The 27,692-nt window shown below is 38.1% G+C and overlaps 3 protein-coding genes across 15 annotated transcripts; 2 read left to right on the top strand and 1 right to left on the bottom strand.

Annotated features, from left to right (window-relative positions):
- The first annotated feature begins 8,620 nt into the window (after nt 1–8,620).
- Nucleotides 8,621–13,646, top strand: LOC103714549 (uncharacterized). 11 transcript variants are annotated; one of them, XR_015976005.2, is made up of 6 exons: nt 8,621–9,429; nt 10,560–10,615; nt 10,694–10,886; nt 12,227–12,674; nt 12,759–13,022; nt 13,125–13,646. XR_015976005.2 is itself a non-coding variant. In XM_008801834.6 (4 exons), exons 1-4 carry the CDS (start codon nt 8,665–8,667, stop codon nt 12,578–12,580), a joined length of 1,368 nt encoding a protein of 455 aa, XP_008800056.2. In that variant the 5' UTR covers nt 8,621–8,664; the 3' UTR covers nt 12,581–13,646. The 11 variants fall into 11 exon arrangements, 1 of the variants encoding a protein (XP_008800056.2); XR_015976002.2 differs by having other exon boundaries at nt 12,759–13,027; XR_015976004.2 differs by having other exon boundaries at nt 12,759–13,027; nt 13,103–13,646.
- A 1,468-nt stretch (nt 13,647–15,114) lies between these two features.
- LOC103714516 (large ribosomal subunit protein eL13z-like) lies at nt 15,115–19,914 on the bottom strand. Its single transcript, XM_008801786.6, has 5 exons — nt 19,789–19,914; nt 17,067–17,185; nt 16,663–16,796; nt 15,683–15,841; nt 15,115–15,600 (listed from the first exon to the last, which is right to left on the bottom strand). The coding sequence occupies exons 2-5, from the start codon at nt 17,173–17,175 to the stop codon at nt 15,379–15,381; spliced, it is 624 nt and encodes a 207-aa protein (XP_008800008.2). The 5' UTR covers nt 17,176–17,185; nt 19,789–19,914; the 3' UTR covers nt 15,115–15,378.
- Nucleotides 19,915–21,156: 1,242 nt separating this feature from the next.
- Nucleotides 21,157–26,606, top strand: LOC103714515 (polyamine transporter PUT1-like). 3 transcript variants are annotated; one of them, XM_008801785.6, is made up of 2 exons: nt 21,157–21,546; nt 24,772–26,606. In XM_008801785.6, the coding sequence occupies exons 1-2, from the start codon at nt 21,376–21,378 to the stop codon at nt 26,230–26,232; spliced, it is 1,632 nt and encodes a 543-aa protein (XP_008800007.4). In that variant the 5' UTR covers nt 21,157–21,375; the 3' UTR covers nt 26,233–26,606. The 3 variants fall into 3 exon arrangements, with proteins under 3 accessions (XP_008800007.4, XP_026663243.4, XP_088573497.2); XM_026807442.4 differs by lacking the exon at nt 21,157–21,546 and adding an exon at nt 23,772–24,118; XM_088717371.2 differs by lacking the exon at nt 21,157–21,546 and adding an exon at nt 23,963–24,052.
- Nucleotides 26,607–27,692: the final 1,086 nt, after the last annotated feature.

Raw genomic sequence — 27,692 nt, 5'->3', positions numbered from 1 at the left:
TCATGCTTCATAAAGATATGAACTTTACGGGTCCTATATAGACGGGTGTTGCTCATAAGATAGTATATAGACAGTTCTAATTTTTGTATACAGGTTCCAATATGGATGGGTGATGCCCAACCCACCAAATAAAAGCTAAGATGAATATTCTACTTACTTGGGTACGTAACATCAAGTCGAGCTTTCTTTGACAAACCCAGTGATTTCTCTCCCTCTCTTTTTGAAATTTAGCATTGAAATGGGCATAGACTGCAATAATACTGCAAAGACCTAGGCCCGAAAATAGATCATATACAACTCAAATATTAGCATATATATCCATAGCCATATCTATTTATATTAGGTGAATATAATGCACATGGATACTAATGGGATATAAAAATTCATATTTATATTTGAATATCAGTATATGCATATTAAAAAGGTTCTGCTAGGTTAGGTCACATATTATCTTAGGATTGTAAATGGGTTGGGTCAACCCGTAATACGACCCAGTCTCGATCCTATTAGACCTAATGTGATCCATTTTTGAAGACCCATGAGTTAGGTTGGGTTTAAAAATTAGACCTAATCTAAAATCTAAATCTGGTTGTATTTTTCATCCTACCCGGCACAGCCCATATGTGATCTAGGACTAATTACAAGAATATGCCCCAACTTTCACATGAAGGTCAATACTGCACACCTATAAATGGGTATCGTAAAGTTTCCAACTTGATGGATACATGCATTTCAAGTGGGTGGTTGATCTCATATGCACACATAGAGATTCATAGAACAAGAGCATCGATCTTAAAATTTCTATCCTGACCATGTAGATCAATACCTTTTGTGGATTTTGGGTCCAATCAGGCTGCAAGTTTTAAATTGGAGCCCAATCTAGTTCGTTCAGACTGAGTTACTCAAGCTATCCGAGCCTGCATAGCCTTAAAAACTTGTGCAAGTGAGGAACCGGCGCCATGCAATTCAAACAAAAGAGAAGAAAACCACTTGTCCACCCACGCACGCACAACTACTATTTCATCCGTCATGACGGCTGACAGATTCCAAACGGACGGACGGCTCCGACGCCGCTCGGGAAACGGAGTTCTCGGGAAGAGGGGAGACCGTACGTACCGTCGCGCCGGCCAAGTTCCATCAGAACGATACTTCGGACTGTAGATCCGTCACTACTGTCACAGTGCCGTCGCGTCCGTCGCAGTCTTCCCGTTATCGTTAAGCACTTTTAGGCTCTAACCCTGCACTCCATGACACGTGAAGACCGCCATCTCCCATGGCTTTTTTTTTTTCTAAAAAACAAAGTACTATACCGTATAAGAAGCAATTCAGTCGATAATCCTTACCATCCACCGAATATCGTAGAGTAGAAAGTATCCATCCCTCTCCATCCGTATCCAATCCATCATCATAGCTAATTTTTTTTTTGAGAATAATATGCTTCATCTTAAAGTCTCTGTCTCACATAAAAAATATATTTTTATGCGGTTTTGAGCTCTGTTCTTATAGCTATCAATCCATCGGTGCGTCGTATACCTTTCACAATAACCTTATGAGTTATAATTCCTAATCGTAAAGTCCATATCTAATATTTTTTTTGATAAAAATGATAATTTATATGGCTCTAACCTGAGTACAGTCTGCCAGATCAACAGAAAATAGGAGAGGGGTTGGATTTGTCATCAGGGTCCGGATTCCAGCACGGTGGCAGTAAGGGGTTGTCAGATCTTCGACATCCCGTCCCAAGGGCAGAGCTGCGAGCGGCTTGGATGGGATTGCGATATGCGCGATGTGTACTTCGGACGAGTTCCATCCTCTTGGAGGAAGACTCGGCTACGGTGATTAGCTGGGTCCGAAAGGACCCTCACAGCGATGGAGGAGTTCATCATTTGCTCCGTGACATATGGTTAATAGTGAGGAAGGGGGTGCTCTTTCGAGCTGTGCATGTATATCGTGAAGCCAACAGGGCGGCAGACTGGGTGGCGGTATATGTTGCGAGTCACTTAGGAGGCACTCTATAGGTTGGTGAAGGTGATTTGCCTGATGCATTCTAGAATCTTTTGTATGCAGACACTTCTAAATGTATTTGTGTCCATATGGTGTGAAACACCGGCTTTAGCAAAAGAAAAATAAATAAATAAAGGGCACCCTGGATAGAAAGTATCTCTACCTGCGTACAGCCTGCCATGTCTACTATTCTGTCTTTATGTACTACCGCCAAAGTTTCCCTGCCATAGCTTCACCACGCTGGATGTGGAGAAACTATTGCCATGACGCAGCCAATGACAACAGCCGGTGATTTCTCTATACCTCGTTCGTACAAGCACGCGTATCGATGCATTATTATACGAACCAATGGCTGTGATTGGCTGTATGTACGGCCACGTTGGTGCAATGACATCGCCCAAGCATCGCATCCACGCCTGAAGCCATGCAGGCTTTTTTTGTGTGTGTGTGTCTGTCAGATCATAAGAGCTTGTCTTGTGATCGACATCATGAGATACGCATTGCTTCAGTGGAGTACACCTCCGGGAAATAAATAACAAGTGTGTGTGTGTATATGACTATTGCATTGAACTTTTGTGGCAGACATCCCAAGATTCCAAGAATATATTCTTACTGGGATTAAAGGCTTAATGATGACATTACTATAAAAATTAATGGTTATTATAATAATTTTGACATGCATGCACCTACGTGTTATATTATATATAATATGGGAATTACATATTGGTTTGTAATGTATTTTTAGTATTATAATAGTTCACTGTATTGGAAATCATAGTTATCATTATCTACATATATCTTTCTCTAAATAAAGTATTATTTTTAATACATATTTTTTTTTGCATAGAAACCTCTCCATAATGATGCAGCCAAAACCCAAAAAAAATACCTTTTATTCCAACACGAGGTGAGGTAAAAAAAGAATGCCGCTGTTTTTATTATTGTCTATTATTTTTAGTTGTATAATATTATTATAATGATTATCGTAATAATAGTGGTTTTAAAATAATAAATTGAATATTACTTTTTATCCGAGTAGTGATCATTATTATAATTATCATGACAATCAATAATGATTGAGGTAGATGTCGTGGCAAAATATGGTATTGAAATTCTAAGATTGGTAGGAAAAGAATAGGGCAAAATGTACAAAAGACAACTTTTTATGAAAAGGTATGGCTTGCATTACGAATCTGAATTTTTTTTTTGGACATTTCTATATTTTTCTATAGAATTAGACTAAAAATTTTATAGATTTGTGGATTGAACCAATATAATCAACAAAATCACAAGCTACATGTTAGAATAAGAAAAATATTTAGAAATAGTTTTGAAGCAGGGAGGCCTGAATCTCATAAGAAAAATTAAAAATTTGATGAGATTTTTTTTTTCTATGAGATTCAGATCGGTCTACTTCAAAATTATTTTTAGATATTTTATGTATACAACTCTAATTCAACATCCAGCTTGTGATTTTGCTTATTGTACTATTGGTCCAATTCATGAATCTTGTACAACTTTCGGTCCCTAAAGGTATGGTCTCCATACCACCAAGGTGGTAGCCCAGTTGGAACGGGGCGTTTGCTTCTAACCAAGTGGTTCCAGGTTCGAAACGCACGGGCGTCGATTAAATCTGGGGACCGGATGCCCCGCGCCTGGATACGGGGTCTGGAAGTGCTACTGGTCGGCTGGTAGCCTGGGTGGTGCCAGGTGTGACGTACTCACACGGGGTACTCGTGCCAGGGCCCAGTGGGGTAACTGAGCCGGGGCCACGGGTGGGGAGGGTATGAGTAAAATATGGCTGGGGTTTGGTGAGCTGGGCCTATACCAAACGGTCATTCTGCCCGCATCGAACATGCTCCTGGCGGGGTGGGGGCCCAGTGTGGGGCTGCTACGCGGGGTGGGCTTGCCCTTCCCCCCTCTTCCCCTTTTTCTTAGCAAAAAAAAAAAAAAAAAAAAAAAAAAAAGGTATGGTCTCCATTGCCGCCAGAAACTAGCGTAGTACATTGGATTTAGGGTCATATTGGTGATGGACATGTCATGTACAACATTCCACCAATCATGGCACGAGAGGAGTCGACGGGTAATTGAATGTGGTGTGTAGATCAGATCCGATCTAGGCCAACTTTTGCACATCCTAGCAATTGAATCATGCCAATTTCAATTGGAGTTGGAGCTAAAACTAGCTAGTGTTAGACTTTTATTATGTATGTGGTGGGATTCAATACAAAATTAGTAATTAAATCAGAAAATTTTGTTATTGTGATCATTAGTACCTTTACAATAATTATGAGATTTTATTAGTATTACAATTTGATCATATTTATCCCTGGTTGTTCTAAATGGATTAAAACTGCATCAAATTGGGCTGTACCCGCGGGGCTGACGTAGTCGCATAGCGGTAGGGTTACACTGTATCATTAATTGGGCTGGGTCCAATTTTGGAACTTTGCAACCACAGCCGTTGGATGTTTGGACCGTACCATCATGGTGAACCCAGTAATTACTTCGCCCGCGGGTTAGTGGTTTCGTGTTGCGTGCTATGAAGGGCTTGACGGGGTCAATTCTCGGAAGTAGTTTGGACGATGGTGATTTCAGGGGACACTCCGCGTTCCGTGTATCTCACGGTGGTCCGTGGGCAATTAATGCTATCATTTAATCGAGGTAGCCGCCGCTATTTCTGAGCTAGCACGTACTCAACGAGACTATAAATTGTGAAAAAGCTTCCACAAAGTTGCATCATTTTCCCGCTCCGCCATGCAGCGCAGATATTTTTCCTTGCGCACGACACAGATTTTCCAAAAATCTTTGGACGCATTTACTTGGCCCCAAAACCATTTTTTTCATTAAAATATTTTTTCTAAATAGTTGATTCCTAAAATTATAATATTTAAAAAATTTGTTTTGATATATTTAGTTATCATTATAGAGTAGCTTATGTTTGATTGGACATCTGATAAAATTCTAAAAAATATTTATTATATTTTTAATAAAAAATAATTTTATTCATGAATTTTGATAGCTTAAAAATAGTTTTTTAAAAAAATAATTTTTAATTAGTGGAAAAATAATTTTTTTATATTTCTCATCAATTTTTTTTATGTAATATGATAATGTTTTCCTCGTAAAAATGATATTTTTTCATCTTTTTTTTAAAAACTCCAACTAAATAAGAAATCTTCGGTTTTTTTTTTTATTGGCCATATTTTCTTTTCTTTTTTCATAAACTGAAACTTTAAAATCTGGTACTAAACTATTTACTTGATCCAACCTAGACTTAATATGCTCGACCCTTCTTGTTTGGTTTGTGGTTCGCGTATGGGTTACCCAACCTGACCAACTATGATGGGACATGAAAAAATTTTATTAATTTTAGAACATATGATATATATTTTTTAAGTGATAATATCTATTTATTATTGATTAATAGTTCACATTTTACATGAGAATAGAGAATAAGAAAGGCTAAGGCCTGAACACTCGGTATTAATTCAAAGCAATGGGAAAAAAAGTTAGGAAATACAAACCCGGTTTATCTACTCATGCGATAGCATGTTCAAAAACTAAATGAAGTTGTGCTAAGCTAGATCAACTAGGAACAAGATTGGACTAAACATTCTCGAGATGCTGGTGGGTCAAGCCAAGCTCAATCTAGCCCACAAAAACTCTTATGCACGGTTCCGACCTATGGCCATCCCGATGCAATAAGAATGGTCCAACTGCTTGTGGATACGGTAGAAGAATATGAGAAATATGATGATCTAGAATCTCACCGAAAATGGCTAATCAAAAAATATTATTTGCAATTCTTGATCCTGTATCAGTATTTAAAATCTACCTAGTATATAATCTATATGGGACTAAACATACATACATACTTACCTTTATATACTCTTCTCATTTAAGATACAACATATTCGCCAGGCTAAAAGTCCAAATTATTCAAATCCAGTCATAAGTATTGTAAATCTAATCATAAACATCTCAATCGGTTTGTGTTTGGCTCAAATAGGCTCATGCTGCAATATCTTCCGCTATGATATTATTTATAATAATAAAAAATCTCACTGAAATTATTTAAATTTTTTAATTTTATATAAGTATTTAAAATTTATACTTATCTTTAGAGAAATTTAAATGTTACGTGCGTGCCAAACAATAACGGTCTCTTTCTGCTTTGTTTCGTTCTGCGAGTATCTCGTGCCCCCCGTCGTGACAAAGTTTCCCATCCCCGTTCCCAAAGTGGATGCTTGGAACTTGGATTACCGCATGATGATGCGGATATCTCATCTTTTTAAATTGCATCACTTTTTTGCTGCACCCCCCGTCTTGTACGGCTGTGGGTCCCTTCAGGATCTCTACCGTCGTGCTCAAGATCGCATGGGAATCCGTCCCCAGCAAAGTTCTATATAATAATTTACACAACCATGCAATTAAATGCCACAGGCTTCAACATAGCATGGCTTTGCAATTAAATACATTTTCATACAGATCTTATACGGATGTATGCAACAAAATTAAAAAATAACAAATTACCAAATGTCATAGACATCTCCACTCTTCCCACTTCATAAGTTGCAGTCCGAGCGATCGACTACATAAGAGACTACTCAATTTACAACCCTATTAAATTATTATTTTATTATATAAAGAAAAAAATAATACCAACCTAAAGTCTTCAGACAAAGTTGATACCAAATAAGATCCAACTTTTGTACAAAAAAATAATAAATAAATAAGATCCAAGTTGAGAAAGTATTTTTGAGAAATTTGTAATGTGTTCCGATATTTCTCTCTTTTTTCTGAGTATATTTTTTTCTCCCACTCAAGAAAAAATGTTTTCTTTATTTTTATAAATTATAAAATTTATTTTTATTATTTGGAGGTGACGCTCTTTGAACTAAATTTATTATTTATTGATTGAAAATTAACTCTTATAATTTTCATATATGCTTAAATATTATATGTTTAAAGACTATATCCAATAACTTAGAACTTTAGAGAAAAAAAAATTATTAATTTCAAAGAAATTAGGAGCAGATTACAATATCATGGAGGAAGATTTGATTATGATGACAAAGTGGATTCGTGACGTCGTATGATAGGACGATGGCCACCTTCTACTCAGGGACATCCAGAGCTTGGTGGCTGGCTGCAACTCGTTTTAGGTCGCCTATATGTTTCAAAAGGCGAATACGACAACAGACTGGATTACCTTATTTGCTGCTTACTACTCATAAGAGGTTTTATGTACAGGATCTGTTCCTGCTCTTCTTCTTTTATGTACTCTTATTTTTTTTGATGCTAAGAGTAGAATTCACGTCAGGTTAATGTGAGCTACCGTAGTACTATATATATATAAAAAAAAAATTAAGAATGTAAGCAAGAAAGTCGGTCGGATTTAGCCCCAAATTTATTTAAAAAAATATATTAAATCTCCTCTTTTTTAATATATAACAAATTTTTTTATAAAAACTTAATGCAGAATACTGATGGAAAAAGATGATCTCTGTCGGTTCCCAATGCTTAATTTCCCCGAAGAGAATAACAAAAAGATAAGCTTATCTTTTGGTCAGTGACTTCCGTTTTGCGACAAAAAGATATAGCCGTCCGTTTTCTGGAGTCTATCCTTTTCCATCCCAAAAATGCCCTCCTCAGCCCCAACTACGACCCTTCCAAAAAATAACACGACACCGCGAAAAGACTGCCGCCAAGGTTCCCTAAGTGCCCCGCGTCCAGATGGCCCGTCCACAGCCGTCGGATTAAACCACGCAATCGTCAGTACAGTGTCATTCAATGCCATAATGTCATATAATGCTATTATAACGTATAATGATTACAAGCTTACAGCAAATAACATTTTCTGAAAGTAGAAAGTATAATTTCTTCAAAAAAAAGAAAATATGAAAATAAATGCATTTATTGTTTAAATTGAATTTTTGAATTCACATTTTCATGACAAATAGTATTAATGAAATATCACATTTATACTACTACTGTTCTTTTTTTTTTGCGGCAATTAATATATACCAAATTAACAACTATTTTTATTTACTCAAATAAACTCAATCTATGACACATCAATTTTTTTTGAACGTGGCTGTAATTGTTCAACCAGATTAAGGATGATTTTTTTTTATACAACAGTAAATCATGCTACAAGAGCACGGGAGCACCGTAACAGTCATGAAAAAGCAGAAAATAAAAAACAAAAGAGGTCAATACAAAACTCTACGATAGAATTTCTTTTAAATGATGTGCCATAAAGTATGCGGTCCAATCAGCTGTATTGTTTGCCTCTCGAAATATTGGAGTAGCTCAGCAATCCACAAGCTCTTGGATGCCAGTACCCTTGCCAGCCCTATGATGAATTATCTTTAAAAATATAATAATTACATATAAATTAATAATTAGGACGATTAACATTACCATCTCTGCCAAACCCCCTCTTTGTTTTAAAGATATACCCGTTACAGTTGCCTCGCACAGGTTTTAAAAAAAAAAAAAATCTCCTGATCTCTTCATTAATGTCAGTAATTATCATCACCTAAGAAGACTATAGTTGTAATTTCTCTCATCCCCCGGAAGTCTATAACTTTCCCCCGGCACGTGGGGTTGGGGATTCCTTCCCACTTCCACTACTTGGGAACTCTAACCATAATGGCAGCAGCGGCGGCTGAAGCGGCGTCGGACGAAACGCCGAAGCGGTTTTCGGCGACGGCCATCGAATCCGCCGCAGCTTCCTCTCCGTCGACATCTCGTCTCCTCTCGTCGTATCTCGGCATCAGCTTCGCCGTGTTCTTAGGCTTTCTTCCTAAAGCCTCCCTCTCCTACGTTCCTTCTCTCCAGTCCCGCAACCGGATCCTCGCCCTCAAGCTCTTCCAGGCCGAGGACCTGCTCCGCCAGCTCCGCTCCCGCCGCCGGGAGGACGCCAAGGCCAACGCCCGCGTCGCTGAGATCTTCTCCGGCCACCGCCACGACTGGCACCAGGAGGAGCGCCGCCTCCTCCACCAGCTCTCCGCTGCCGACGACGAAATCGCTGCCCTTAAGACCCGAATCTCCGGCCTGGAGAAAACCGAAGCCGACCTCAGATCCTCCATCGAGAAGCTCGAGAAAGAGGTGAGCGAGAGGGACGAGATGCTCCATTTCATGGCGAGGAAGGCGGAAGGAGGAAGGGATTTCAAAGAGACGAAGGGTTTGGGTTTGGGGGAGGAGGAGGATGAGGAGTTCTTGTCGGAGATGGGGGGGAAGCTTAGGGTTTCGGAGGAAGGGTTGGATCCGGTGGTGCCGGAGAGTTGCTACTTGGAGAGGAACGCGGAGTTGGATGAGATGATGGCGCTCTATGCTAACCAGAGTGGTTTTGGAAGGGATTTCTTGCCGATGGCGGCTTCCAAACCGTGGACGGATAGATCGGCCGGATGGCAGGTTAAGAGCCTATCCCTCATCTGGTTCACATTATTACTATTATTATTAATAATAATATGTTCTCATTATTATATATGCTGAATTATTTAAGCTAGATTTGCTAAGATTTTTCTGTTTTTCTCTGCACAGGACTGGGAGTAGCTACAAGTTAATACCACTAATTTTCCCAAAAAAAAAGTCGCTTTTTTCTTTTACAGAAAGTCCTGTGAAAGTTTCAAGTTTACTGTGTACTCAACTGTTTTTGATTGTCTTATGTATTATTTTGGTGAATAGGAAAATGTTAGTTGTTGTAGGGGAAGACAAAAATTAGATTAAAAAATTTGTCCTTATTGTGAAACATATTTTATCTGCATAAAACCAAGAAGCGGCGTTTTCGTTCAATTATTTCTCTTTTTTAAAATATCAATTCACTATATTCCCCTAATATCTATGGAATTTTGATTCTTTAACCGTGCATTTGTTGCATTATGCTCAATTTTTATCTTGGGGTAGGCCTTTTTTGGATAACTAGAGGTCTACAGCAGCCAGATAGACGTAATTCTCGTCAGATTCTTTGTTCAATTGCTGCTTGGTTTTCAAAGTTACGTGGTTTCTCTATTTGAAGACTTGCAAATGTTAAGACCCTCTTGACAGTACCTGTGGTGGTCAATGTTTTGTACTTAACTATGCACTGCTTCAAGCAGCTAGATCTGATGCATGTTAAACTGTTGACAAGCATTTATGGTCCTGCCTACTTAGTTGTCAATTATTGAAGAGCTTAGTGCCTTTCACGATTCTCTAATACACAAACTATTGAAATTATCCGGATTATACTATGAAGCCAAACTAGGCCATACATGTACCTCATGAATAATGATCTCGATGGAAACTTAGGAACTATAGGGAGTTGAAGTTAAAAGAGCTACACAAATGGTAGGAAGTCCACAACAAATGTTGGACATTTATTTCATCCGCTTGGCATTTCACATGCAAACTGCTGCTTTGTTTCTTAAAGTAACACAAAAGTTTGTAGATTCCTCGGCCAAGTGTGTTGCTTATTATTCAAATGCTTTCAAATTTTAGAATGTTACGTATCTCCCTCAGAATGCTGGAAATATGAGTTCTTTATCCCAATTCTTTTGTGTTTGTAGGAAATGCAGCATGATTGCCTTGAACCGGTGTACGGCATGAAGCCTTTTGTGCCAAGGTAAATAAACAAACTTCATTCAATCCTAATATTAGCAATTTCAGTGTGTACTAGAACATTTGAAAATCTGTTTTTCAGGAGGGAGTCCCCTTGGAAAGTAGATGGTGAAACCGCAGGAGTTTCCTCTAAGCTTAAATTACTGGAGCAAGAATTAGTCAATTTGGAGAAAGTTGGGAAGGGAGATTTGTCCAAGATCTCATCATTGATGAGGAAACAGGCAAAGAGATGCCAATCTCTTGCTGGTAAAATTGATGATTTATGCAGGAGAATGGTAATTTCTATCCTCTGAGTTTGAGGTTCTGTTTTCTTATTCCTGTAGCTTTATGAACTTCTCCTTTAAAATGTCCAATGCTTTAATAGTGAAACATTGTTTTGTTACTGCCTCATGCTTAGGCAGTCTCCTGTTGCTGAACAATCGGCGCAGCAATTTTTTTTCTTTTCTAATTATAATAAAGATAAAGCAAGCATGCCACAGTGTTGTTTTCGCAAATCATGGTACTCTGGCATTTAACTATATTGTAAAGACTAATTTCATTTGAAGGATAACAGACAGCCACATAAAAGTCAAAGATAATTGTGTCCGTTTGCTGAGTTGACATTTGATGATGCAACAATATTCTACACAAGCTAGAGTATTATGATTCTTATATAAATTGGTGTTGCTTTTGCAATAGTAGAGTTTACTTTATGCTTTATGAGTCTCAAGTGCTAATTTGCATGCCTTTTTTTTTTTGGTACAACGGCGGCTCACAGATAACTTGTGTGAATGCGGCCAACAAAATCAGAAAGCAAAATGCTACAGGGATGAAAAATATGCATACTTTAATATCAATTCAAAAATCTATTGTCAGTACTTGTCTTAGATGAAATCTTAGTAAAATCTTTTCGTAGCACTTCTATAATAATAAAAAAGGTGGGTGAAAATGCATATTTGGTCTAGTTGTACTCAGCTCATGCAGGTATTTCCAAAATGGAGGTTATAAGGCAATGCAAGGACATGATAAAGAATTTTGCAAGGTGCCATAACCATAACCATTGATTTTTGTCCAGACTATTTCAGTCAGATTTATAAATTCTCATAGTCTTGCTTATTAAGAATAAAAGTAAAACAACAACAGGTATGAAGAAGCATGAGTAGAATACATACAATTAATTTTTTTTCTTTTCCTTTAGTTTTGATCTGTTAGAAACTTAAAAGGAACTTCAACAGCTTAGCATAAATGCCTAATTTTCAATTTAGGCATGCATCGAGAATCATCAATGAAAACCATTCCACCAAATTCCATCTCTTATTATTTATTTTGAAGACCTAGGATCAAGGTCAAAATAGTGACCTAATCGAATTTATTTACTGAAGATGCATCGAGAAAGCTCACGGAAATATGAAAATTATTTGCAGTGACTGTAATAATCATTTGCTGGAAGCTCCAGAAGTTTATTTAATGTCGGCACTGCCATATTAATATATTCCTTTATTGCATGTCAACTATGCATTTTCCGGACAGTTTAGCCATAATCATGATCAACATCATTGTTTTGGATGTTATCCTAGCTTTGTGTTAAAGATAGTGCTGGAGAAATGAATCTAATGCTTTGTCTCTCCTGATATAGCAAATTAGTGATCCATGTGATGCAACCCTCAGCCCAGAGTTCCGAACACAAAGACAGACTGAATTTTTGCTAGAGGCATTCCGCCTGCAAAACCGGGCTACAGAAATAAGGCAGAAGCTGAGCACACTGCAAACTGAGACAACCAAGAGCTGCTTCGGAGACGAACTAACAGCACAGGCCAAGTTGAGCACAAGGAGATCTTTGGATTTAATTAGAAAGAACTTTAAGGAGATCCAGAGGAACCTGGAGATCTGGTTGGCCCGAATCATGGGTGATTTGGAGGGCATTTTGGCCAGGGACACTGCATCACGTGTAAGGGATTGCTATGTATCTCCATACCCTTTTGTCCAATGATTTCACAACCATTACCATCTTCTTGGTGGTTCTACTTGCTCTACTTTATATAGTCTCCTGGAAGTACACCACATCTTCGAGCTAACAGAAAAATGTAGGTAAGCATCCTGTGTAGTATGCTAATATTTTCCTAATTTTACATCTCTTTATGCCTAACTATTGGAAACATTTGAGATAGGCAAACACACTGCTGAATAAACCAAACAAAAGGTGAACAATAAGGGAAGGGCATCAGACAGTGCTCTCATTGTACACACTTGTATTGGATGGGCCTACATGGCCCTTGCCATTTTTAAGTTTTTACGGCCTATATATTTCCATGCTTATGTCCTATGCTAGGAGGCAAGTTACCCCCCACCTCTAGAAATCACCACCAAATTCTATTTTGGTACTGATCTGCATTGAAGGTTGTCTCCCATTTGCTGCCTGGACCTTCCGACATGTGGGGTAACTATAATGTTCTCTTTTGTTTCATCTTGCAAAAATTTATGATCCAATATCCAATCATTTGCCATTCCACAGTAAGGCATGCCTGTTCTTGCAGCTTCTATCACTGCTCCTGTCTTGCCCATCCATCGATCCAAACTTTGCATCAGAATCAATGAAGTGGAGGCATACTGCTGAGCTATATATAGTTTGTGGCCGCTGTCTCAAGAGGTGAATGAAGGAATGCAGGTGCGACAACATGGCATCCAGTCAGCGAAATATGCCGAGGAAATCTAAAGGGGCATAGGATGTGAGGGGATGCATGATGTGAAGTAACACCAACAGTGACAAACTGGGTCAAGAAATGGGGCACAAGAACCAGCTCTCAACCTTCATTTTGCTAAAAATCCATAAAGCACTGGTTTACCACAAAATCTCGTACTCTAAAATAGAGTCTGGACTCTGGAGAAAATTCGTCATGATAATATTAGCCCTTGAATGTAACATCAATTGGCTGATATGTGATACAGATCTTTATATTCAAGATCTTTATGTGATATTTGGTAATTTTGAGGAGTGGGATTATTTATGTTGTTATGATACCCATATTATGGACTGGATGAATGACTACTTATGTGAATTCAGCTGTGCATTTAACATGTTGGATACCAGTCGGCTTCGCACAGGTCAAGCCCAGCAGGTGCCCGGGGCTTGTGTGCAGGCAGCCTGAAAAAATGGTATTCTTTAGCCATCTGTAGAAGAGTGGCATAAATCAAGGCAGAGAGCAAAAAAGAAATCTGGAACGACAGTCATTTGATTTTGGCCCAAGATTATATAAATTCTTTCGCAGCAAAGCATATGATTAAATCCAGAGTACAAAATGACAACCTAGAGAAAATTGATAACAAAAGTCTGCTTTGGATGATGTGCCAAAGATAATAATGTCAAAAGAAATGCTGCTAGGTGTAGGTAGGGCCGCATGAGTGGCAGAAAAAAGAAGACTGTATCTTGATGCGTTCAAAACATCATGTGAGAAAATTATGAAACAAAAAAAAAAAATCAATAGAAACAGGTGATGAGCAACGGCAGTCAGTCACGGCTTCAAAATAGATAATTTTTTTTGTTAATTTAACCCCTTCGTTGGGTGGTATAAGATCCTTAATGGTTAGCAGAACAGCACAAGAGATGCGTCGCAGGCTTGTTGGGTTGATTAGCACCGGATGATGTTGTGGACGAAGCATAGGATGTGGAGTTGCTGTGCAGGTTGTAATAGGTTTACTAACAGAACTTATAGAAAGAAACTATTGCTTTCAAATAACCTGGAAACACAATTACCAAAAGAATTAACCTAGAAGCACGACATGCGCCATTTAACGAGTCTAACAGTGTACAAATTTCAATAGCATTCTCATTGCCTTGGTTGTTAGGACATAACTCAAAAGTTGTAGTGCTTTAGAAGGATATATAAAAGCAAATCAAACCAAATATTCTGACACAAGTTCAGCTTGTTGCATGATGTAGCAGCAACTGACTCGCTGATAAATGCATGGAACATAAAAAAATAGCACTAAAAAATATCTTCTTTCAACCGGCAACCACCACTCGAGTAGTACCATTTTTTTAGTTACAATGCGCAACTAATTTATCAATGTGACACCTAACAAAGTGGCAAGCTATCAAAAAATAAGGCAGAAGGACAAGAAAGTTTGGGGTGGAAGATTATTCCAAAGTTTTTGAGATTGAGCTAGCAGCAGCAAATGTCTTCTCAAAATAATTCAAGCAACCAAAGCATTACCCATCTTGATTCCACCTGCTGTTATTCTCATGCTTTAAAATTCCAACTATTTACCATTATAGAATCTGAAGCCTGAAGGTCAATCATCATCCAACTCCTGCAGTAGGCTCGAACCCTTTCGCTGTCCACATGGTAACAGATTCAGCAATTTTCAAGCCATTCAATCAAAACACGCAAGAACAAGAATCACAGCTTTCACAAGCTTTGCTGTCAGCAAATGCAGGTTTTGGATAGGTCTACCTGCCTGGTCTGGTACCAAATCTAGAGCCGGTTTCCAAAACACTATATGGAGGCATCTATGAGCAAACAAGCATGATTGAAATGTTTTCATTGCGCCTTCACAATGGCGATATTAGAGATTCTTGGAATGCAGCTTGTAACTTCAGCAATGGTAACAAACCACTCACACGGTCAAGTTCAAAACAATATCAAAGCAAAAGTACTCCAAATCAAGTACATCTAACACCCTCTTCAAGTTCTTCGGTAAAGACCATAGGAAAAGCAAGCACTCAAAATCAGACCTGATGATGATGAGATTGAAGAAAAAGAAATTAAATAACCTAAACTGAAGTATAAGTTACTTCTTTTCTTCCTTCTCTGCCTCCGCAGCCTTCTTCATCCTGGCACCCACCTGGCGTTGGTTCATCCGCTCAACACGAAGCTTGGCATAGGCCCTGAATGATTTCATCTCGTCTGTGACCTTTACAAGCTCAACAGAAGGCTTCTCACAAACAATGGGCAGGTATGGTCCCTGGACCTGGGTTGCAGTTGCAAGCTCCTCTGGTGCAGAATCACCAGCCTAACAGAGAATAGACCATCAGCATGAGTTTGTGGATAGCATCAAATGCCTAAATGGAGCTACGTTCAGAGTTGAAGATTACCTTATACTTGTGTGCATGTCTTGGGAAGATAACTAATTTGGCCTTGTATGTTTTTAGTCTTTGGACATTTGCTTGGAGACCCTCCAGGGAACGGTTCTTTCGGCGGTGATCAACTGCGATTCCAATGGTAGGGGCAGACTTTTTTGGAATGCCTGCTGCCTGCACAGTTCAACTCATCTATAAAATGTTGAAGAAAAAATGTTTTATTTTCCAAAGGCATAAATCTATATGTTAGGTGGAGCTAATACAGTAAGGATCCATATTTTTCCATTCATCTACTTCTGAAGTCTAGTTTATCATTTATCAAATATAAATACAAGAAGTACTGATGATCATCAAATCACCAGCTTAATAGCTCCAGTGGCATAAGCAAAGAAATTCATTTTTCTCTACTAATCCTGAACTTTTGATAAGCACTTACCAGGTATTCTTAAGATGGAATCCTCTGGTCATGGTTAACTAGCTCCTTGATAGTAAACTAAAGTATCCCCTATTCACAGATGAAATATGATTTCTAGAAATTTGAGCGAGGATTAAAACAATTTGGTTTTCAACCAAATTCTCATAATGATTCTTAGAATGGAAAATGGTTGTACTCATTGTTTAGTCATTGTTTAGTCACAAATTCTTTCTTCAATTTATATAAGAATAGGATACTTTTCCAGCATTCTTGATAAAAGAAATGGTGAGGTTCTGTTTGAAAAGGACTTAATTTTGCTCCCTAAATCATTTCTCCTTCACCATTCCACAAGCCACTATGAGTCAAAAATCAAAATTGTACTTCATAAAGTATATCAATTGCAATGTTTGTATTCTAATGTAACCTTATGACTGCAAAGCAGCACCCCAGTCCCTCAACTACAATAGCAGAAAATCAGGACGATAAGTGTTCTTTGCAGCACTATCTTGATGAATTACCATCTCAAGAACTTTCAAAGAACTAAAGGACATACTCAAAATGGACTAAACTAGATAGGTACCTTAAGCTCCTCTAGGGTAAAACCCCTGCCTGCCCTAGGTTTCATATTGTACTTGAGGGTCTGACATTGAACAACAGGGCGGAGGGGTCCAGAAGTGGGACGTGGGAAAATCTTCACAGCCTTCTTCTGTCTAGCTGCAATAACAATATGTAATGCACAATATATAAGAAATGTATATAGGCAAAGAGAACCCCAGAAAAATTTACATAAATCAGCCTTCATCACATACACACAAGCAATAAAAGATACACACAAACTCTCTCTCTCTCACACACACACATACAGAGAGAGAGAGAGAGAGAGAGAGAGTGAGATAGGGGAGGGGGCCACATGGGGCTCACAACCCTAGCTCAATGGACACTACAAGATATTTACAAGATAGCAAGAAAGAGAGTGTTGCCCACCAATGCGTCTTCTGGTTTTGCGAGCTGGTTGGTTAAACCAAGTCTTCACATAATTCTGCCAGTGCTTTTTGAAGTGCCCATTTGGCACAACATTGTTGTGTTTAACCATGATTCTTCACCTAAATAACAACATTAACGACAACCAATATTAACAAGATTAACCAAACAACAAGGATATTTATCTTGCGAATTTTCTCATTGTATATCATGCTTGGTTCAAACCCAAATGTAATGAGTACATCAACATTCCTAGGCATGAGAAAATGTGTGCAAGCATACAACATCCACCATCACGAAGTGCAGTTCACCATGTATATCCAAATCATTATAAAAAATGAAAACCACTGATTGCAAGATCCAAATATGAGATAGCTTATCTGGATCATACTTTTACATGATATGATATCATACGGGTTCATCACAACATAATAACAATTTCATGAACGAGAAGGAAATGCATCTTTACATAAAATCACACTATTTGTTGCACGAACGAGTACAACAAGCATGAGCCAAATTTTTTTTTTATAAAATAACTTCATTATGGTATGCCGTATCAGCCCGAACCAGGCAGTATGGAGAGTATTCGTTACCGGTATCCAGTACGGATGCGGTACCGACATTCGATATGCCAAAAAAATTTTGTACCGTACCGTACCAACACTGTGCTAATTTGGCACCAATATGGGATCTAGTACCGAGACAGCAAACCTTGACTTCATGTCTTTCACGAAGTTGATCTTTTCATTATCAAATTTTATCCTTAGTTCCTCATTGGGCAGTGGGAACTGATAAATGCATTCCTAATTTATAAGTCCCAGACACTTTGATTGCTTCTTCCATAAGAACTAATTAAGGAGAAAGACATAGTAAGTTTATCTAAATAAGGGAGTAAATAAACCATTCAAGTACATAAAAAAAGAAGCCCTCAGTTAGACATGTGCTTTTCACTTTTATACACTAAAACCTAGGGATTGTCTACCCAAATCTCAGTTTTGCAAAAAATGCATATTGATTCTTTATGATTCCACATTCTCTTACCCTCTATTACAGCATCAAACTATGATAATTGTACCTAGTTTCAAAATTATAGTGAGAGCACTCATAGCCTAACAAGCATTTTGTAGAACGTTAATTTATATTTCTATATAAACAGAAGAATAATCAAACAACATAAGTTTATAGTTGTAGCACATAAGGCAAAGAATTAAGGACCAGAATGAATGCTTGCATGTGCTTACAAAATATTAACTAATCAGTGCAGTGACATGATGATGACATGCACAGCCTAATAATAGTAGAACACGGCTCTATATATTTGGATATTTCATGATTAAGTGACCTCCAAAATTTCTGCAACATGATAAGAACCAAAAACTATAAGCACTAACAGACAAGGATATAGAAGTTGAGACCTCAGCTCTTCCTCGTAAGAATTAGGGTAATTGCAAATCTCTAAAGCAATGTAAGCAAACGAGATTCCATTCACGCATCAAAGACAACATCTCAATAAACTTAGATAGCTAAACATATCATTTGATAAAAGCAATGGTAAGAGATATGTTGAAGGTTGTAAGAGTGAAACAAGCAATAAATAAGCACCAGGATTATCATTTTTGAACTTTTATACTATTTAGGCAAAGAATTGGTTCACACTTCATACCACTATAACTATTCTCCCTCTTTTTAATTTTTTTTGTAATAACTATTCTCCCCAAATAGTGCTTGCCTATCATTAGTCAAAGTATTCAGGTTTCTGACAGAATGGTCCTCGTGTGGTAGCAAATCTACATTACAAGCGGCACATCTACATTACAGGATTGACTACCTTCACATATAGGTTATCAGTAAAACTAACTTTCTAAATCCAATTTTCAATTTATAATATAGCCTAGTTAATCATATATTCTTATTCTGATCAATATATGCTAGAATCAAAATAAGATATCAATGTTTTAATGTATGAAGACCATCCCACGTCTTCGAAGGTTAGAGGTCGCACTATCCAAATTGACCACCCAAACATCCGCATGACATCCCTAGCAAAACAAAGAGACTGATACAGAGCTTGTCATGACAAACAAAATAGAATCCAGAGAATCATTTTTTTTCCAGAAAGACTGCTAATGATCAATAAAAACTTTCATCCATGTGCGTATTCTCTGATGGTTTAACATGAATTTAACCAGTTTTTTTGAAACAGAATATGTTTGTCATACTGACTGCCAAGTTTCTACACTAAGCGAATAGACTCTCGATGCAGCATCCTGAAGCCACAAATCCATCTCTGGAACAAAGGTTCCAAACATCAAGCAACATAACCCAAAATTGGGATCTCAACGAGAACAAACAGATGTCATCTACTCATTCCAAAACAATGACTCCATCCACAACCAAAACAATCCATCTTCCAGTATATAGAATTCAATAACAAAGCATACAATAATACCGGAGAATTCTTATCGCAATATCTGCACACCAAAATGCAGTCTTGTTTCTACCGTAATAAACAAACCAAATCTTCCCAAAACTCTCATTCTTGGGATTGATATCTTTTTCTTGGAGTCAAGAACATTAAGGAGACAAAAACAAACGATTTCTGTGCTGCAAACTTCGTAATCCAAAGCCTAGAGATCGAGAAGATCGAAACAAAAAAATCCAAAAACCCTGGCGATCAGGAGGAGAACGAGGAGATTTCGAATCGAAGGGAGAGAGATCTCACCGGAAATCGACGCCCTCTCGCTCGCTAGCTCTGCCGCGGTCGGCCAGTCGTATCAGGGTTTTTCCCCTTCTTTATCTCGGGAGCCGCCGGAGGGAAAGATGAAATGATCCAAAACCCTAGATTTACAGCGGCCGAAAGGTATTTAATTGGGCCGGGCTCGAACGTGGCCACGAATGGCCTCGGTCCGGTCCGGAGTTGTTTATTTGGATCTGGAATATTTAACATGTGGCCTTTGGTTGGCACTTGATTGAGATGTGCTTGTTTTTTCTATATCTTTCTTTCAAAATTTCTACACTACCAAAAACAAGAGGAGATAGAGAAAGCATATTAAAAAAAAAAAAAATCTAGAAATCAAGAATTTCAAATCCTGAATGCATTCCAAGAAGAGGTGTGTGTGTGCGTGAGAGAGAGAGAGAGAGAGAGAGAGAGAGAGAGAGATTTTACTACATAATTTTTGAGTAAATTACGGATTTTTGGCTAACATTTTGGAAATATATATTTTACTACATAATTTTTGCTATGTGCATAATTAAAACTCAGCCAAAAAAATATTTTTATTAAAACTTAAGATATTTATATATAATTTACTAGCTTTGATAGCTTAATTTTGTTACATGGTTATTCATGGCTACTGGAATCTATGACTAAAAGCCGGCATGGCCCATCTCAATGCCCAAATCTAATAAATTATATACAAGTATCTTAGAGTTTAAGAAGCATGCTCGTTTAAAAGATAATAAAAATAATAAAATTAAAGAATATAAAATATTTAAGATTCAATCATTCAAATAGTTAGAGAGCGGTAACATCAGTAAGATCTATTAGCTTATTTAAAAAAGAAAAAAAAAAGGATAGAAGTCGGGGTGTAATTACCTCAACCCTCGAGAGGAACAGTGTAATTCAAATTATTATTTTTTAAATCCTCCTCCCAACACCAAACCAAAACAACAAAAAGAAAAAAAAGAAAAAAAAAGAAAAAGATCAAACGATGCAATGGCAAAGTTTTACGCAAGAGTGAGGGATGGAGGGCCTTCGAGGTCAAGCATGTTCCCTGTAAAGCTAATGGGGATGCGAACAAGATGACTGCTTATGTAGCGAGTCACTCCAGTAGTATTCTGTGAGCTGGAGATGGAGAGTTACTCCTGGCACTCAGAAGTATTTTATTTTTTAATTTTATTGGGTGCAACTGTATTCATCAGGTATGATTTTAGCAATATATATATATATATATATATATATATATATATTTATATATATATATTTGTGCATTAAAAAGGTAAAATTTTCTCCTCCTATGAGAAGTAATGCCCATAGGCTGAACCCAATAAGTGAAGGTCCCCTTCCAGACTTCAATGCCATATCATTTCCGTGTTCCACCCGGAAACGCCGACGAGAAAGCGGCTGTTACTAAAACCGGAGCATGTTAACCAAAGTCGTTCTTTACGACCACTGGAAGAATACCGACCAGAATTCCTCCTTCCGTCATCCGCCTCGGCTTCGAATGAATCCATTCATTTCTTCGATACGGTCTCCGTGTCATTGGCCGCCGCCGAGCATCTGGGAGTGGGAGTGACGCCGCCGTCCCGGATGAACGGCCGCGATTTATCCCAAAATCGGGCCGTGTCCGTGGCGACGGCGGATCAAGGCCCATCGCAGCGCGATGGCAGAGTGGTGGCAGGCGCCTTGGAACTGGCGGTGGTGGACGCTCCGACGGCATCGGCCGGCGGCGACATGGTGAGCTCGAGCGCGGCAGAGCAGGTCAGCTCATTTATCTATTATTTCCACTCCCATGGCTTTTGGATTGGATGATCTTCCCATCTTTTTGCTCAATGTTTGTTCTCGGTTTATTTCTTAGTAGTAGGAGTGCAAATAGCAAGCTTATTCCCAAGTCTCAATCAGTGATTCAGTGCTGTTTCACTCCAAGCCGAGCTCAGACATCAACTCATAAATAGCAAGCTTGAACATTCTGGAATTGTAGAACTAAATCTCTCCTTTTTATAACAAGTTGAGGTTGAAGTGCAGCTCTGCTTATTCGTAGATAAAATAAGCTCCCAAATCCATAATGAACACAAGGGAAACTTGTGATTGGATGGATGAATATTAGAAATTTGAATACTGGAAGTTTGAATTGTAGTTAGAGGGCAAACCCCTTTTCCTTCTTAGAAATATAAAATTAGTGTCTTCCATTTGGACCTATTATTTTGATATAGAATCATAGATTGTGAGCAAGATGGATGTGTATTGCATGTTAACACCTTAATGAATCAATACTAAGATTTTTATTACTTTTCATTATATAATCCATATTGGTTGTCATATGTATAAGGTGCATCAGCAATGGGAAGATATTAATGCTTTCTAGATCATCAAATATAATTTAAAGATTATCCTACTTGATGCTTAGTTATTTATGTACAACATTGAAAATTGTTAAAATGTGAAGCTATTTTATTTGCCGTAGTTAAATATTTTGATTAAAATGTTCTTTTAAGGTTATTTGGATGAAAAACCACCTTTGAAAATGTAAGCCTTTCCTACAGATGTCAGTGCAGAAACCGAATAGAAGAAATTAGATTCATAAATAGAAGAAATTAAAACCTACAGATGTTTTGGTAAAGAAATAAAAACTCATCATAATTATGGGGTGATGTTATTTATGTCCAAAATACATCACCCAAATTTTCTAAGATCAATAAAATCTTTCCTAAATGTTGCTTTATTAGGGGATAGATTAAGTGGATTCATTATAATTGGTACATTTCAATATGGGTCCAAATACATCATAACATCTTGCCTAAACCTCCATTAGTGTCCCAATACATTATACATTTCTATATGGGACCTTGTTTATACCTATTTATGCTGCACTCATTATAATTATTGGTAGTAGTAAAATATCTCTTGAACATTGCATAGATGACACATATGCATGGATGACACATGGAGGATTGTCCATATCTTTACATGGATCATAAGATTGAGCTCCTAAATCTTTGAGAGCAGTTACTTGCTGAGCGAATTGCAGATTTGTAGATATTGTGTGTTGATGGGTGGACCAAGCAACAATTTTTTTTCTTCCTTCTTTTTCGATCTATTTTATTGCACCCACTTTCATTCTTCTTCTGTATTACATAAGAAACAACTTCCTCACCTGCGAATGGGCTCCACTTGATTCATTTGGATTTGAGCTAGGGCAATTCGAGGTCCCGATGGTGTTCCACATGAGTCTTAAACTAACTTTCGGTTCGAAACTTCTTTGGTGGATAATTACCTTCTAATCTTCGATCTGAGTGCATGTAACAATTAATCCCTAGCTATGTTTTATATTATCTTTTTTGACATATAATTAATTGTATTTTTATCTTTTCTTTATATAGATATCTATTTTACATAAAATTGCACATATACTTTTTTGTGCATCATAGACACTTTCTTGTTTCGTACATCGGCTAGGAGGTCACTAAAAAGAGGATCTAGAGAATCTTTTCCATACATTTTTCCCAATACCTTATTATTAACTTCATATCTCCTCTTCTTTATTAAAAGAATAAACAGTAAAGTATATATATATTTAATGCACAAAGTTGGCTTAAATTTCATGTGATGTGTCACATGTGAATATTCCTTTTGTCCCTCATGAATCATGAGGCTCGAGTGGGTTCATTATCTTATCTTCTGAGGGAATATATTCTATATATCTACTTTAACCACCACTTTTAGCTGAGAAATGCAAGTGAGTATGGATACCTTCTGTGATGGTATATGGACATTAGAGTAGAGAGGAATCTGGAAATTAAGGGTTGCTGGAAAGGGTCGTCAAGGTGATATATCTCATGAAAACTTCCTCGAAACTTGGCTCCCATTTTAATCTTTCTGTGAAGTTTCTTGATAATCTTTCCCTTCGCCCAAGATTTTGTGCTTATACGAGGTTCGGTCACATTGTAGAGTTCAGTTTAAAGTGCTTTTTTTCCTTCTGTTTCCCTAGAATAAAGCTTTTGTTGCAACCTAATCCATGCAACTTGTGTCATCCATTGCACCCTCTTCCCTCTCTCACACGTGGAAACTTATGCACTTGGAGTTATTTTGAACGTGTCGTCAGCTAAATTCTCCCACACTTCTTTCTTGCACTCGTATCTGTACAAAGATAGGAGACCTAAGATTGCACCCATGGGTGCATCAAGCATTATTTTCTTTGCTGCATTTCCACCGGCTGGTTCCTAATTCTCTCTGAGTCTTTGGCCTTCGGCTCCGTTCTTCCAGTGAGGTAGCCAGCGGAGGGCTTTATTATTAGAGAAAGCAAGCCTAGACTCAGGATTCTTTTTTATAATTGGTCAGTGTAAATTTTTTGTTACTTTTTTTATGGGGTTCTGCTTTGGTTTTCTTTCTCTTTTTTCCTTTTCTCTCCATAGTATAATGAATTGGAAAGAGTTTAATAGGTGGGCATTCAATTCCCTTTCTTTAATGCTCTATATTTTTGGGAGCCAATATTTAATGTTCTGTTTATGTTGCCATTTTATCTGCTTGGGCTTGAGTGTAGCCTTATGTCATGATCCCCCTTTTTTTTTTTTTTTGATGGAAAAGGAGGGCAGACTGCGGAAGCTAGGGAAAGGGGGTTACATCAGTGTGGATCTATTAGTGTGTTACAGAGCAGTTGGGCACTCCTTAGGCTATGAGGGCTAGCCTTGTGTTATTCTCCTGGTATTTAAGATATATGGTAGTAGATATCAGGTTTTTGTAACTACCAAGAAAAGATTCATTTTTTTAAGAGAAACATCTATTTTTTTTTATTAACAGTACCTTCTTATGGTACTGTTAATAGTCAGTGATTGATGCAGATAGAATAGCATTTTAAACATCTACTTTTTTTAAAATGTGTGATCTTTTAAATAAATATCAAGTATTTGAGCAATTAAACATGTAATTAAAAGTGTGATTTTTTAAATAAATATCAAGTATTTGAAGAACTTAATTCTTTGCATGCAGAAAGGGATCAGCATTTTAAATTCTCAGGCATCTCCTGCTCCAATGGGCGAATATGGCGGTCCGGATTACCATGGCCTCCTCGAAGGAGCTGCAAGAGCTAGCAATATTGGGAAGGTCTCAATCATACCTCTTGTATTCTTAATCTTCTATGAGGTCTCTGGTGGTCCATTTGGCATAGAAGACAGTGTTCAGGCTGCCGGTCCCCTCCTAGCCATCCTTGGTTTTCTGGTTTTCCCCTTAATATGGAGCATCCCGGAAGCACTGATCACTGCCGAGATGGGCACCATGTTCCCAGAGAATGGAGGCTATGTCGTGTGGGTCTCTTCTGCTTTAGGTCCATACTGGGGTTTCCAGCAAGGCTGGATGAAATGGCTCAGTGGTGTAATAGACAATGCTCTATATCCAGTTCTTTTCTTAGACTATCTGAAGTTCACAATCCCAGCTTTAGGGGGTGGCATCCCAAGGGCTTCTGCAGTGCTAGGCTTGACAGCATTGCTAACTTTCATGAACTATAGGGGCTTGACCATAGTTGGATGGGTTGCTGTTTTTCTCGGGGTCTTCTCGATCCTCCCTTTCATCATTATGGGGCTCATGGCTATTCCAAAACTCAGGCCTAAGAGATGGCTAGTGGTTAATCTGCACAATGTTGATTGGAATTTGTATTTGAATACACTCTTTTGGAATCTCAACTACTGGGATTCGATCAGTACTTTGGCAGGGGAGGTCGAGAATCCATCAAAAACATTACCGAAGGCTCTCTTTTATGCATTGATTTTAGTTGTAGTCGGGTACTTGTATCCCCTCTTGGCGGGCACAGGAGCTATTCCACTTGATAGGGAGTTATGGACAGATGGCTATTTCTCTGATATTGCGAAGATTCTTGGCGGGGTCTGGTTGACATGGTGGGTGCAGGGGGCGGCAGCATTGTCCAACGCAGGGATGTTTGTTGCTGAAATGAGCAGCGATTCTTATCAGCTTCTTGGTATGGCAGAACGGGGAATGCTCCCAGAGTTTTTCAGCAAGAGGTCCCGTTATGGGACTCCTCTCATTGGGATCGTGTTCTCTGCCTCCGGTGTCCTTCTGCTGTCCTGGCTGAGCTTTCAGGAGATTGTTGCTGCTGAAAATTTTCTTTACTGTTTTGGAATGTTATTGGAGTTTGTGGCATTCATAAGGCTAAGAATAAAGTATCCGAGGGCATCTCGACCGTATAAGGTGCCTCTAGGGACAATCGGTTGCATCTTGATGATCATTCCTCCTACTCTGTTGATATTTGTGGTGTTAGCTTTTTCCTCTCTCAAAGTAATGTTTGTAAGTCTCGCAGCGGTGATTATTGGACTTGTTTTGCAACCTTGCCTGCGGTATGTGGAGAAGAAGCAGTGGTTAAGGTTCTCGATAAGCCCTGACCTTCCTGATTTTGAAGCCCCTGGAAATGAGAATGCTGCTGAATCTCTGATAGAGTAGTTCAATTGTCTTTGGTGAGCGCATTGACACACCTTGTGCATGGAGTTTGATGCATGCTGCTTGAACACCACTTTGTGTTCTACAGAGCTGAAACTATTTAATACTAGATATCTCTGTATACAATACTAGTACCAAATCACATGTCACTGTTGGTTTATATGCATGTAGTTTAAGGGAAGCATCATAGGATTTTCATCATGTTGAGACTGAGACGAAGATCTCTCCTTGTTTTCTAGCTGTTTTTATGATAAGTCTCATCTTTTATTGCATGATGATAGTCTGATGTAGTTCAGTATTGGTTTTCGGATTCATGAGACATGTGATGATCGTTGTGACCACGATTTACGTAATCTGATATAGTAGTCTATTTCAAACTCTTCGGCATATACATTTCTGCTCGGAGCCTGTACAGTCCAATTGATAGACAAATGTGGATTTGAATAATGGCGAAATGAGAACTTGACCTGAACATGCTTGTAATTGTAATATAGATGCAGGCCAGCTGTGGATTGCTGCAGATGTTTATGTCGTCCTTCACATGGTACTATGGTAGTGTCGGTAAGCTAACTACTAAGTTAAATTATGAAATTCTTATATGTTTTCATGCCGGAGAGATGACAAGTTTTGTTCATTTACAATATCAGTCGTATTGCAAAACTATAGCATGTGGCCTCAGCCAAATGTGAATGTCAGCCTAGCAATTGCTTTGATGAAAAAATGTGAGCTTCACCTAACAATATAAGCATAGATTTGTGTCCATGTTTATTCTATCTTTGCTCTATTTCTGATATAGTAATTCTGAGAATACTGTAGCAGCAGTGAGTAAATCTCTGACATCTTTGATCTAGCTGCAACTCAGCTTTCTCAAGATCAGCAGGATTCAGAGATTGCTGACTGTATAAAATGCTGCAATTGTTGTGTGTTATCATGTCATGGTTAGTATTTCGACGAGAGTAAGGCATTAGTCTGTAACATGGAGAAACATTTTGTGAATTATTAGTATCTTCGAATCTCATGCAACCATTTTGAAGTTTTCATCTCTTGAAACAAAGGAGAAATAGAAAACAAGTCTCTGCAAATCATTACTATGATCCCATATACAGTGAAGAGAGGGAACTTATGAACTCCACTTGCCTTGGAGCTCCCCTGGCATTGCCAAGCTATCACTATACATGAGATTATACAACTCTACGGTGCTCCCCGAACTCTGGTCATGGTTTATATGCTGCATCCTTGAATAGTTCACTGGCCAAAATGCCGAGGAAGCTGTACAATATTCTGCTAGAACTTCAATACTGTTGGTCAAGCAATTAGGGTTTTTTACATGTTTTCTTTGCTCGGGGGACTCTTCTTTTTTCATGAGGCAGCTTGCCTCATTGTCATTCTTTTATCATCATTCCTTTTGTTCTACCTTGTGGCCACATTAAGAGGCAGCTTACCTAGCAAAACCTGACTCCCCC

Source organism: Phoenix dactylifera, chromosome 3, assembly GCF_051530095.1.
Source record: "Phoenix dactylifera cultivar Ajwa chromosome 3, Ajwa_hap1_PhDact_Kaust_v1.1, whole genome shotgun sequence".
Classification (NCBI taxonomy): Eukaryota; Viridiplantae; Streptophyta; class Magnoliopsida; order Arecales; family Arecaceae; genus Phoenix; species Phoenix dactylifera.
The sequence above is the reverse complement of the archived record's forward strand: the minus strand, read 5'-3'. Positions and strand labels throughout refer to the sequence as shown.

What these genes read in the sequence shown, in the direction of transcription:
- LOC103714549 (XM_008801834.6), top strand. Translation starts at nt 8,665, where the DNA reads ATGGCAGCAGCGGCGGCTGAAGCGGCGTCGGACGAAACGCCGAAGCGG. An exon ending in ATGAAGCCTTTTGTGCCAAG is followed by an intron (nt 10,616 to 10,693) that starts GTAAATAAACAA and finishes TCTGTTTTTCAG; the next exon opens with GAGGGAGTCCCCTTGGAAAG. An exon ending in ATGATTTATGCAGGAGAATG is followed by an intron (nt 10,887 to 12,226) that starts GTAATTTCTATC and finishes CTCCTGATATAG; the next exon opens with CAAATTAGTGATCCATGTGA.
- LOC103714516 (XM_008801786.6), bottom strand. Translation starts at nt 17,175, where the DNA reads ATGGTTAAACACAACAATGTTGTGCCAAATGGGCACTTCAAAAAGCAC. An exon ending in CAAAACCAGAAGACGCATTG is followed by an intron (nt 16,797 to 17,066) that starts GTGGGCAACACT and finishes TTGTTATTGCAG; the next exon opens with CTAGACAGAAGAAGGCTGTG. An exon ending in GACATGCACACAAGTATAAG is followed by an intron (nt 15,601 to 15,682) that starts GTAATCTTCAAC and finishes ATTCTCTGTTAG; the next exon opens with GCTGGTGATTCTGCACCAGA.
- LOC103714515 (XM_008801785.6), top strand. Translation starts at nt 21,376, where the DNA reads ATGAACGGCCGCGATTTATCCCAAAATCGGGCCGTGTCCGTGGCGACG. An exon ending in GCTCGAGCGCGGCAGAGCAG is followed by an intron (nt 21,547 to 24,771) that starts GTCAGCTCATTT and finishes CTTTGCATGCAG; the next exon opens with AAAGGGATCAGCATTTTAAA.